The following is a 10,573-nucleotide window of genomic DNA, read 5'->3' on the forward strand; positions in this document are numbered from 1 at the left end:
CATTCCCAGTGCGACGATTGCCTAGTACCGAACGGGGTTAGCTGTAATCGCTGGTATTGGGCAGCGGCCCACCCTTTCCTGCGCTGGGATTGGCGGACTATCTGCGAGGGAGAACTACTAACCAATCGTAGCGCGGGAAGGAGAATCGCACTAACCAATCGCAGCGCAGGAGACAGGATACCGCTAGGCAAGCGCAGCAGTAGCGCAGGAAGCAGAGATGGAGCCGGAAAACGGGTGCGGGAAAGACACATAGCTAGCTACCAGTGTGCGGAATCAGATTACACTGGAATATCGCGCATGGGCGCGGGATGAGCGCGGCGTTTCCTACGTGGCAGAGTGGGGAGAAGGAGGGACTTCACGTTGGGGGTCGCAGGAGTACAGATTTATAGATGACCAGAAGCCTACAATGGGAAATGAGTTAGGCCCACAGGCTTCTGGCCTAGTCCACACAAGTCTGTAGTGATGACTGAGCTTATAGTGTGCTCAACTGCAATTTAGCTAGAACTACCACCCTAATCACACTGCTGACCTAATTAATATAACATAATACATATAACCTCTGTCCCCCCTCGGCCTTCTGACCTACAGTTATCGCTCACTTGTATTCTTGTTTTTGCACGATTGTCCTTTTCATTTATTTCTGTTATTGCACCAGACGAGTACCTATCTGTGTTCTGCTGTACTGCACCACCCTGTATTGGATTAATGGCAATAAAAGTGATCATACAGTTCAGTTGAAGTAAAACCACTGACCCCTTTACACTGTATGAGTTGACCTTAGTACTGCTGTATATGTTGAGACTGTGCTGGGAGGTTTTATAGACTACAGCCCATAATAACACTCTTCATAGAACATCTAGTGCTTCACAGTGGGATTCATTGGGACATCAGGCATCATTTTCCAGTTGGTGTAACATTCAGGCCACATGTCACATGTTCAATTTTCATGCCCTAAACTATAGCTGTCCCAAAAGGCCTGATGTTTTATAACAGCTGGATTCACAGCAGTTCTCCTCCTTTACTCCACACGTTTCTTTGTCTTTTAGACTGTCTTTGTCGTGTTTGGCTGTTTTATAAGATCAAGACAAATCAGTGCAGATGTGAACTGCTAAGTCTGCCTGGGGGGGAAGGGTGGAGAAGGGTAGGCCGTGAGGACGTGGAGAGCCAGCTGGGCGCCTCCTCTCCACCTCCCCCCTCACATTCCCCTGCCCTCCTCCTCCTCCTCCTCCTCCTTCCCAAACTTTCCTCCAAACTCTCCCATTATACCAAAATGGCCTCCTGTCCACTGTACTTCGCTCTGCTCTTTCTCGCCCTCCCGCTGCTCTCTCTCGCTCAGTATGAGAAGTACAGCTTCCGCAGCTTCCCTCGCCATGAGCTCATGCCGCTGGACTCGGCGTACCGCCACGCGCTGGACCAGTACAGCTCGGAGAAGTGGCCCGAGACGGTGGAGTACATGGAGGTGAGTCTGCGCCTGTACCGGCTGCTGCGCGACAGCGAGGCTTTCTGCAACCTCAACTGTAGCTCCGTGCGCCTGGACGACGAGAGCCGCTTCGACGCCTTCCCGGAGCTGCGCGCCTTCGGTAACGTGATGAAGCGCGCGCAGTGCCTGAAGCGCTGCAAACAGGGCCTGCCTGCCTTCCGCCAGACTCTGCCCAGCCGCGAGACCATAGAGGACTTCGAGAAACGCGAGCCCTACAAGTACCTGCAGTTCGCCTACTTCAAAGTGAGTCTTACGCGCATGCACGAGTGGGGGCTCCCTATCCTCCCTATCCTCTGTAACCTCCCTATCCTCCCTATCCTCTGTATCCTCTGTAACCTCTCTATCCTCCCTATCCTCTGTATCCTCTGTAACCTCTCTATCCTCCCTATCCTCCCTATCCTCCCTATCCTCTGCCCCACGCATTCAACTCCTCCAGTGTAAAGGTGCTACTAATGGTTCTTCAGGAGATGCCATAAAAGAACCATTTTTGGTTCCATAAAGTACCACAGTGGAGAGTGTGAGTGTGAAGAAGGCTGTTCGTGCTTACATCTCTTTAACAAAAATGTTTCTTGATGGAACCAATATTGGTTCTTCTTTGGCATTGCTCAAAGAACCTTTTATGGCACCTTTATTTTTAAGAGTGGAAAGTAGTGGGTTGCAATGCTGGACCTGCTCTGCTTCTACAAATGATTGACAGTCAAGAACCCTTTGTAGCACCTTTGTTTTCAACAGAATAAAGTAGTGGTTCTCAGTGCTGGAACGGTAACACTTTTACAAATTAAGGTGCTACATAGGGTTCTTTGAATGATGTCATATAAGAACCATTTTTGGTTCCAATAAAGAACCATGTTAGAGATGTGTGAGTGTGAAGAACCTTTGAATGGTTTAGACAAGTAAATATAAAAAATTACAAACCCTTCCTAAGTTGAGCTGGGCAATTACTAGAATGTGTGGGGCAGGAATTCTCCAGAACTAGGATTGGGAATCAATGAAAAAAAGGCATTCAGGAATCAAGCAGAAATCAGCAAGTTGGTTAGGTGTTTAAATTTGACCAATGTTTCAAACTAATATGTGATTGTATATTTAATTGCTTATATTTAAAACCTTGTTTTTTGCACTTTTAAACATCATATCTAGCAGTCGTTTGTTACATTGTGTCATTATAAAGAATGCATTAATAGAAATGCTCCAAAATGACTGAAATAAAAATCCATTGCCATTAACTTCCATTGAAAATTTTTTCCTTCTTCTGTAAAGTTGCAATTTTGGAGACACAAGGTTTGAGCATGACATCAACAATACATTGAACCCCAGAAGAGCAGAATGTTCAGGGGATGCTGAACTATAATATGTGCTGTGATCCTCTACAAATAAATTAAATTCACTGATCAGCCATAACATTAGTGCCTAATATTGAGTAACACACCCCCCCCCCCCCCCCCCCCCCCCTTGTGTCCTCACATTAGTTCTGAGCATTCAAGGCATGGCTTCCACAAGACGTCTGAAGACATGCTGTGGTGTCTGGCACCAAGATTAGTCGCTGGTTTTCTGACCAGTTGTACTTTATTGTACTACCAGCACTTTTGGTAGATACTGACCACAGCGTACTAGGATCATCCCATAAGACCTGCCCACTGTTTTGGAGATGCTCTGACCCAGACCCTGGTTACCTTCACCAACTGACTGTTCATTTGCTGTCTAATATATCCACCCCTTTGCAGATGCCACTGTAAATATATTGAATATATTTAGAATATTGGTGTTATTCACTTCACCTGTCAGTGGTGTTATGTGATGTAATGTTATGGCTGATCTGTGTAAATTCTGTTCCCAACTCTTTATGTGTATTTCTGTATCAGCACTGGAACCAGTATCAGCAGCCTGTGTAGCTGAAAAATATTGGCCATCAGCATAGACCTAGAATTCCCAATTCCTAATGAAGCAATATTCAGCTAAATTAGTGGTTCTCAACTCCAGTCCCTAGTACACACCATCCGTGGGTAACCAGCCTACTGTCCTTTGCCCTTTGGTACCTCTGTGAGGTGGATCAGGTTCTTGGGTCAGCGATTGTGTAAAATAGTGCAAGTCACTGCATCCCCAGAAATAGAGTTAAGAGAGACATAGCTAAAGAACATGTGATGACTGACTGGACTGGTGTGTGTGTGTTTTTCAGAGTGATAACCTGGCCAAGGCCGTGTCTGCGGCACACACCTTCCTGCTGAAGCATCCTGATGATGAGATGATGCAGAGGAACATGAACTACTACAGGAGTCTGCCAGGAGCTGAGGAGCACATCAAAGACCTGGAGACCAAGTCGTATGAGGTAAGACACACACATAGCAGACTATTCTCCACCTTTATGGACTTGTTCTGTTCGGTCCGTGTGCCTGTGGACAAGTCATTGAAAGAGCTTGTATTGAAGTGTGTTGAAGGATTTGGTTATTTTGGAATTTGTAACATAATCTTCTAATCTTCTGTGTAGGAATTTAGCTGTGCCACAAGTGTGTGTGGGGGTTTGCATGTTTGTTCAAGCTGTTTAGGGATCAAGCATCCTCATATGTTTGTCACCTGATATCTTCAAAAAGATACCTTTAGATTTTAGTGGAAGTCAATGGAAAAAGAATTGAATTAAGTCATTTCGGAGCATTTCTATTGGTCCATTCATCATCATTTAAAATTTTAACACAATGTAAAGAACAACTGCCAGATTATGCTTATAATGAAAAGTGAAAAAGACAACAATGAGGACAGGAGGTTTTTTATGCGAACGTGACGTGATGTTGTAACTCAACTGGAAGACGCTGGAAGCATTAGCATAAACTGACTATAATATAGGTCAGTGCCAGTGAAAGATATAACTGAGTGATTTAAAAGAGATCCTAACTGGAGGTGTTTTATTCCACAGGCCCTGTTCATTCGCGCTGTGCGGGCGTATAATGGTGATAACTACCGTACGTCTGTGTCAGATATGGAGCTGGCACTCCGAGACTTCTTCAAGGTTTATGATGAATGCATCGCTGCCTCTGAGGGGTCCAGAGAAGTCAGAGACTTTAAAGATTTTTACCCCTCCATTGCAGGTGGGCTCACACTTCCCTTATTCTTCTGTACCAATCATGTAAAATCAGCTTGATTAGAATTAATCAGATCCATTTAGAATGGATGAGATCTTAGATGATGAGAGTTAGGTGATGTGATCTTCTTTCACATTAACCCTTAAAACTCAGGAAATCAGGCAGCTGTTTCAATGTTGTTTTAGCTAGCACATTATTTTAAATGGTCCTTTGTAGATTAATGAACTCTTAACAGAGTATCAGAAACACATCAACAGCATATCAGTGCAGTAGCAGCAGTAAAGCAATTAAATACACTGAGGTAAACATCCTAAAGAAGAACTGCTGATGCAGTAATTACATTAAGTAGATTTACAACTGAGATGTGGTTATCAGTGGTAATATTGTGTTATTGCTATTGATAACTGCAATTTCTCAGGGTTGATCATATTCACTGGTGCATTGTCACTTAATCCCTTTTTTGAACTGCAGTTATCAGTGGCAGTATTCTTTATCAACCCTGACAAACTGCAGTTATCAGTGTAAATATTTTTATCAACCCTGACAAACTGCAGTTATCAGTGGCAATATTGTGCTATTGCTATTAATAACTGCAATTTCTCAGGGTTTGATTACATTTGCTAGTGTCACTAAATCCAAAACAAATCCATGGAACAAACAGTGTTTGTGTTTTTTCCTTTTTTCTTTTTCACTCTAACTTAATAACAATAGTTTAATGTTTGAAATGTTTTCTGGTCTCCTTCTGTGTCTATAGATCACTATACAGATGTTCTTGAACAGAAGGTTCGCTGTGAGAGCGATCTGACACCAGTTGTTGGTGGGTTTGTCGTGGAGAAGTTTGTGGCAACTATGTATCACTACCTTCAGTTTGCCTATTATAAACGTAAGTCAAAAGGCTCCATACATTGTACACCGTAGGCCGGGGCTGGGGAAGTGAGGGACAGATTCCAGCACAGTTTCTTTACTTTAACACACCTGTAAAACCTGACAAATAAAACAGAAGACAAGCGTCCAGGCTTTTTTCTCTCCTGGCACCAAAGTGGTGGAACAAGCTTCCCCTGGGTGTCCTAACGGCAGAGTTGCTCACTGTCTTCAAACCCAGACTGAAGACCCACCTCTTACGAGAGTACTTGGGCGAATAGCAGAGTGGTCACCTTATAAGATAAGATAGTCCTTTATTAGTCCCGCAGTGGGGAAATTCACTTATTGACTTGTGTTTAGTAGTGTCTAAACCTAAAGGTATCTTTAAATTATTAGTCTATTCTAACTAGCTGAGGTTTTTCTTTGGTAAATAGCAAAGCACTTTTGTAAGTCGCTCTGGATAAGAATGCCTTAAGAAATGCCTTAAATGTAAGTGTAAATGTATAACAGGGGAGTTGAATCAGGTGTGCTTGAGTAGGAAAAGCACAGAACTGTGCAGGAATCTGACCCCCCAGGACTGAAGTTCCCCAGCTCTGACCCAAACTACTGTATATTAGGACAGCCTTAACATGCTAATGTGAGTGTGATATCTTGTCCCCAGTGAATGACCTGAAGAATGCAGTACCATGTGCAGCAAGTTACATCCTCTTTGACCCCAATGATGAGGTGATGAAGAATAATGTGGTGTATTATAAGTACCACAAAGACAAGTGGGGGCTCACTGAGGAAGACTTCCTACCCAGACCGGTCAGCAGTTCATACTTTCATCAGTACTGGCACCCACAAACACAATTAATGTATAAAAACAACATTATAACAACAAAAACGCCATTTTTGAATGGTTTGTTGATTTTTATGGTTCTGTTAACAGGAAGCAGCACGGTACCACAATCAGACAATACTCCAGCTGCAGCTGTTAGAATTTGCCAAAGAGAAAATCCGGCAGGATGATGAGGTGAGCAGAACAGAGTGCACGTGTGTATAGGTCGTATTTATCAAGATAATTATATTGTTATTCAGTTATTAACACAGATATTGGAGTTATGACATAGCTATATTTTGGGAGAAGGACCATGCCCCAAACTCTTTCTCCTGTCCCTCAAGCCTCTTATATACCCCTGTTTCTCAGTTAAATTTCATGTCGAACAAACGTGGCAACCAACTCCACCCCCTTTTCTCCCTTTCTTCCACCACTCACCACACCAACAGGGAACGACCACAGGAAAGCAGACCTAGGCCAAAAATAACCGCCCCCCCCTGCCCTGTTCCATCTCAAGGCAGAAAGGGTGGTGCACACATACTGAGTCTGAGCAACAACACAGAATCCCAAATCTTGCTGTTATCAAGCGACACAAACAATTTGTTCGTTTGTGATTCGTTTGAGCAGGTGTAAATACAGTAATCACACAGGTGGTCACACAATACAGTAATCACACAGGTGGTCTTAATCCGGTCCCAAGCGAACTCTGAAGCGGTTAATTTGTTTTGAGAACGTGATCTGACCTTGATTCGTCCCAACTGTCAGGGGTGCTCCGCAAGTATGAGTTAAGCGGCTTCCATAGCCAGGTGTTAACCTGGTGTACTGTCCAGATAATCACTACATCTAATAGGAAATGCATCTCTGCTGTTGCTCCACATTAAACTGCACAGAAATACGCACTAGTCCAGCACACAGGACCTTCTTCCTGTATTCACTTTCTTGCTCCCGCACCAGGCAGGTTTGACCAATAATCACAGAGAACGTTCTCACATGGTCTGTTGTGTTGTTTTTTGGTCCACTCAAATTTTTCCCTGATTGAAAACAAACCAAACCAAGGTGAAAACGCTTTTACAAAGGTTTACTGTGGATGGATATGGGGTTGGGAAACACAGTTATTATTCTATTCTGTAGTAAGAGAAAGCTGGAGAAGCATTTTAACAACTGACATTTACTGACATTTAACAGATGTAAAACTAAATCGAGTGCCGAGAACATTCTGCTACATGGATTAAAAACATTATAAAGACATTCGCTCATTTGCCAAAGCTCAACAAGTAACTGTACACATGCCATACACACACCTTCTCCTTTTCAACTCTCTACATAACTCTCTCAATGGCTGCTGGAATCACTCCTTCAGTGACACTGCTGAGCATATCACACAGGTGGACTCATGAACATTTTCAGTTGCTAAAATCAAACATGTCTGAAAATACCCAAAAGCCCCAGATCACTCTACGGCTAGACTGGAAGGCTGAAGATCTCTCTTTAGTAAATGCAATGCTTCTATACAGAACCTTGAGAACGGAAAGAACCATTAGAGTGGTTACTGATTCTTTGACTGGTTAAATAATTCTTGTATATGATATAAAATGATGATAGGATGAAATGATGATATATGGTTCTCCATGATTACATATAACACCAAAATGGTTCTACAAGCTTGACTTAGAGGTACCACATCAATAACTGCAAGCAGTGAGGACTTGCTACTCATACGATTCCGCAGTGTCACTCCTTAGTCATAAGTTAGGCTGGGTAGATCATGACTGCTTGGAGGTGCGGGCTGCCTGCTAGAATTTTTAGAACTTTTAGCCACTGGGGGGCAGAATGTGCTCATGTTTTTGGCATCATTAGCTCAGCACTGCCCTCTAGCAGCAGTCTCTTAAACTGTTTTTTTTTTTACATTCAGAAGCTAAAGTTCTCTTTGTCTCTCTCTCTCCTTCTGTCTGTCTGTCTGTCTCTTTCAGGGGGAAGTTTTGCAGTTTCTAGATGAGTACTTGGATGCTGAAGAGCAGTAGAATAATGAGCGTTTTATGCACTGAAAATAACAGAACCAAAAGTGAGGACAAAGCAGAACTATGAACTATGAGCGCTGAGCATTTTTTAGTGTGAGTATGTTTGTTGTATTTATTTCAGGTGACAGGGGGCCTTTTCAGTCTATATCTACCAACTTTATGGTCCACATAAATGCATTGACAATCATTAGTACAATGCACCATCACGGTACAATCACTGTAATTCAGAGAGAGGAATCCAAGAATCTCATTTGTTGAATTTTTATAATAAACTGCAGTTCTGTAATTATTGCTTTCACTTTTGTTTTGTTTATTTTGATGGGTGTCTAAGTATATTGTTGCTGTCATGCAAAAATGGCAACTAAAAAGATTTCATTCAATATAATTTTGGATCGATTTCTACAAAATATAAAGAACTGCCATATTCACAGATTTACAAAAAGTGAAAAACAATAAAAATGGAGATACAAGGTTTTTTTATGTGAGAGTGACAATATGCATATTCCATATTATGTACAATTGAAAACATATATTGATAAATAAATGCTCAGGTTGGTTGGCATAATTAGCCTGTGACTGACATGGCCCTAAATTTATTAATGTATGTATTTTGGCAGAATTGTTAAAGGTCTAGGGCCCAGTGAAATATGTTTTCATTGGGCCTAAAATCCCTGGCCGCATCCCTGGGTGTTTCTTGGCTGTGACACATGAAATTATTAATATTTTTGTATACTCTATAGACAAAAGTATTGAGACACCTGTTCATTCATTGTTCTGAAATCAAGGATATTAAAAAGAGTTGATCCTCCTTTTGTTGGAGTAACTGTCTCTACTGTTCAGGTAAGGCTTTCTACTAGACTGTGGAGCATTGCTGTGAGGATTTGATTGCATTCAGAGACAAAAGCAGTGAGGTGTGAGGTCACAGTGTTGGATAATCATCACTTCACCTCATCTCAAAGAGCTGGATGGAGCAACAACCATCAACACAGTTCCACTACTCCACAGCTCAATGCTTGGGGACTTTATACCTGCTCTGGCCCACACCTGGCATTTCACATGGTGCCAACTGGTTAATGTTTATCTTTTCCAGAGAGTTCTATTTTATTGGCAATTGTCTATATTACAAAGTTATTAACCTGACAGTTTTTCACCTGGCAATGATGTCATGTAGCTAAAACCAGCAGAGGACTGTTAAGGCTGTTATTGGAAAATACCACAGTGTGAGCTCAGGCATGAAATTCCTAGACTTGTGCACAAAATTAGCAGTGCACACCCTTCAGTACCCTGGCTAAATTTAACAGCAAAAAGACTAAACACTGGATCTTACGCTCACACTTGAATTTTAAGTGTCTAAATGTGGACTTCGACCCCCCCCCTCCCCAAACACACACACACACACACACACACTCTTACACTTCTCATTGGTCTGTGCTGAAACACTGACCCATGATTTTCAAAGGCTCACCCTCTCTCTCTCTCTCTCTCACCCCCCCCCCTCTCCCTCTCTCACCCTCTCCCTCTCTCTCTTTCTCTTTCTCTCTGTGAACTTTTCCTACTATGGTGTGATAAACTGCACAGATGCTCCATGTTCAAACACCTTTAAATGAGCCTCTGTTCCTCCTTTTAGTCTCTGTGTGTGTGTGTGTTTGAATGCAACTACAGACATTCTTACTCAGTACTTTATTGTACTATTTATTATTATTGTTAATAATTATAATAATAATAATGTCCTAATCATGTATAAAGCAAACACTGCATAGTGGTCAAAAGTACGAAAGCACCAAATATTCCCTGCTAAGACCATGTTAATCTTTGCTTTAAGCAGAGACGCAGAAACACACCCACCCGCACACACACACACTCCAAATACTCCAAATAAGAACAAAATTCTGCAAGAATTCCTAAAGTGATGGGATTTTATTTGTAATCATTCAGTTAGTTTACCACACCAGTCTTCAGCTGTTTCCAATGACCACATTAAAGCATCTGACCCATGAAATATAATGCACTGACCACACCTATAAAATCCTAATACATCACAGAAACCTTCAGGAGAAGGGAATAGGTCAGATTAGAAAGTAGATGACTGTAGGTGTCATTTCATACATGAAACAAAAATACCAGGAAAACCACGGTGAAAAGGCACACCCAGACGAGAACTGCAGGGTTTTGTACTATAATAATAATAATCATAATAATAATCATAATAATATTCAAGAGCGTAATTCTTCCCTCCATTACTAGCAACCAGTTGGGAATGACAAGGCAGTGTCAAGTACATAGCGTCCTCTCCGACTGTGGGTGCTGAGAATTTTGCGATGAA

General features: G+C 42.2%; 1 protein-coding gene across 1 annotated transcript; it reads left to right on the plus strand.

Moving 5' to 3' along the window:
- The first annotated feature begins 1,213 nt into the window (after positions 1-1,213).
- crtap (cartilage associated protein) lies at positions 1,214-8,536 on the plus strand. Its single transcript, XM_072676179.1, has 7 exons — positions 1,214-1,723; positions 3,654-3,803; positions 4,386-4,557; positions 5,306-5,434; positions 6,074-6,219; positions 6,344-6,427; positions 8,203-8,536. Exons 1-7 carry the CDS (start codon positions 1,271-1,273, stop codon positions 8,251-8,253), a joined length of 1,185 nt encoding a protein of 394 aa, XP_072532280.1. The 5' UTR covers positions 1,214-1,270; the 3' UTR covers positions 8,254-8,536.
- The last annotated feature ends 2,037 nt before the right edge of the window (positions 8,537-10,573 follow it).

Source organism: Salminus brasiliensis, chromosome 3, assembly GCF_030463535.1.
Source record: "Salminus brasiliensis chromosome 3, fSalBra1.hap2, whole genome shotgun sequence".
Lineage (NCBI taxonomy): Eukaryota > Metazoa > Chordata > Actinopteri > Characiformes > Bryconidae > Salminus > Salminus brasiliensis.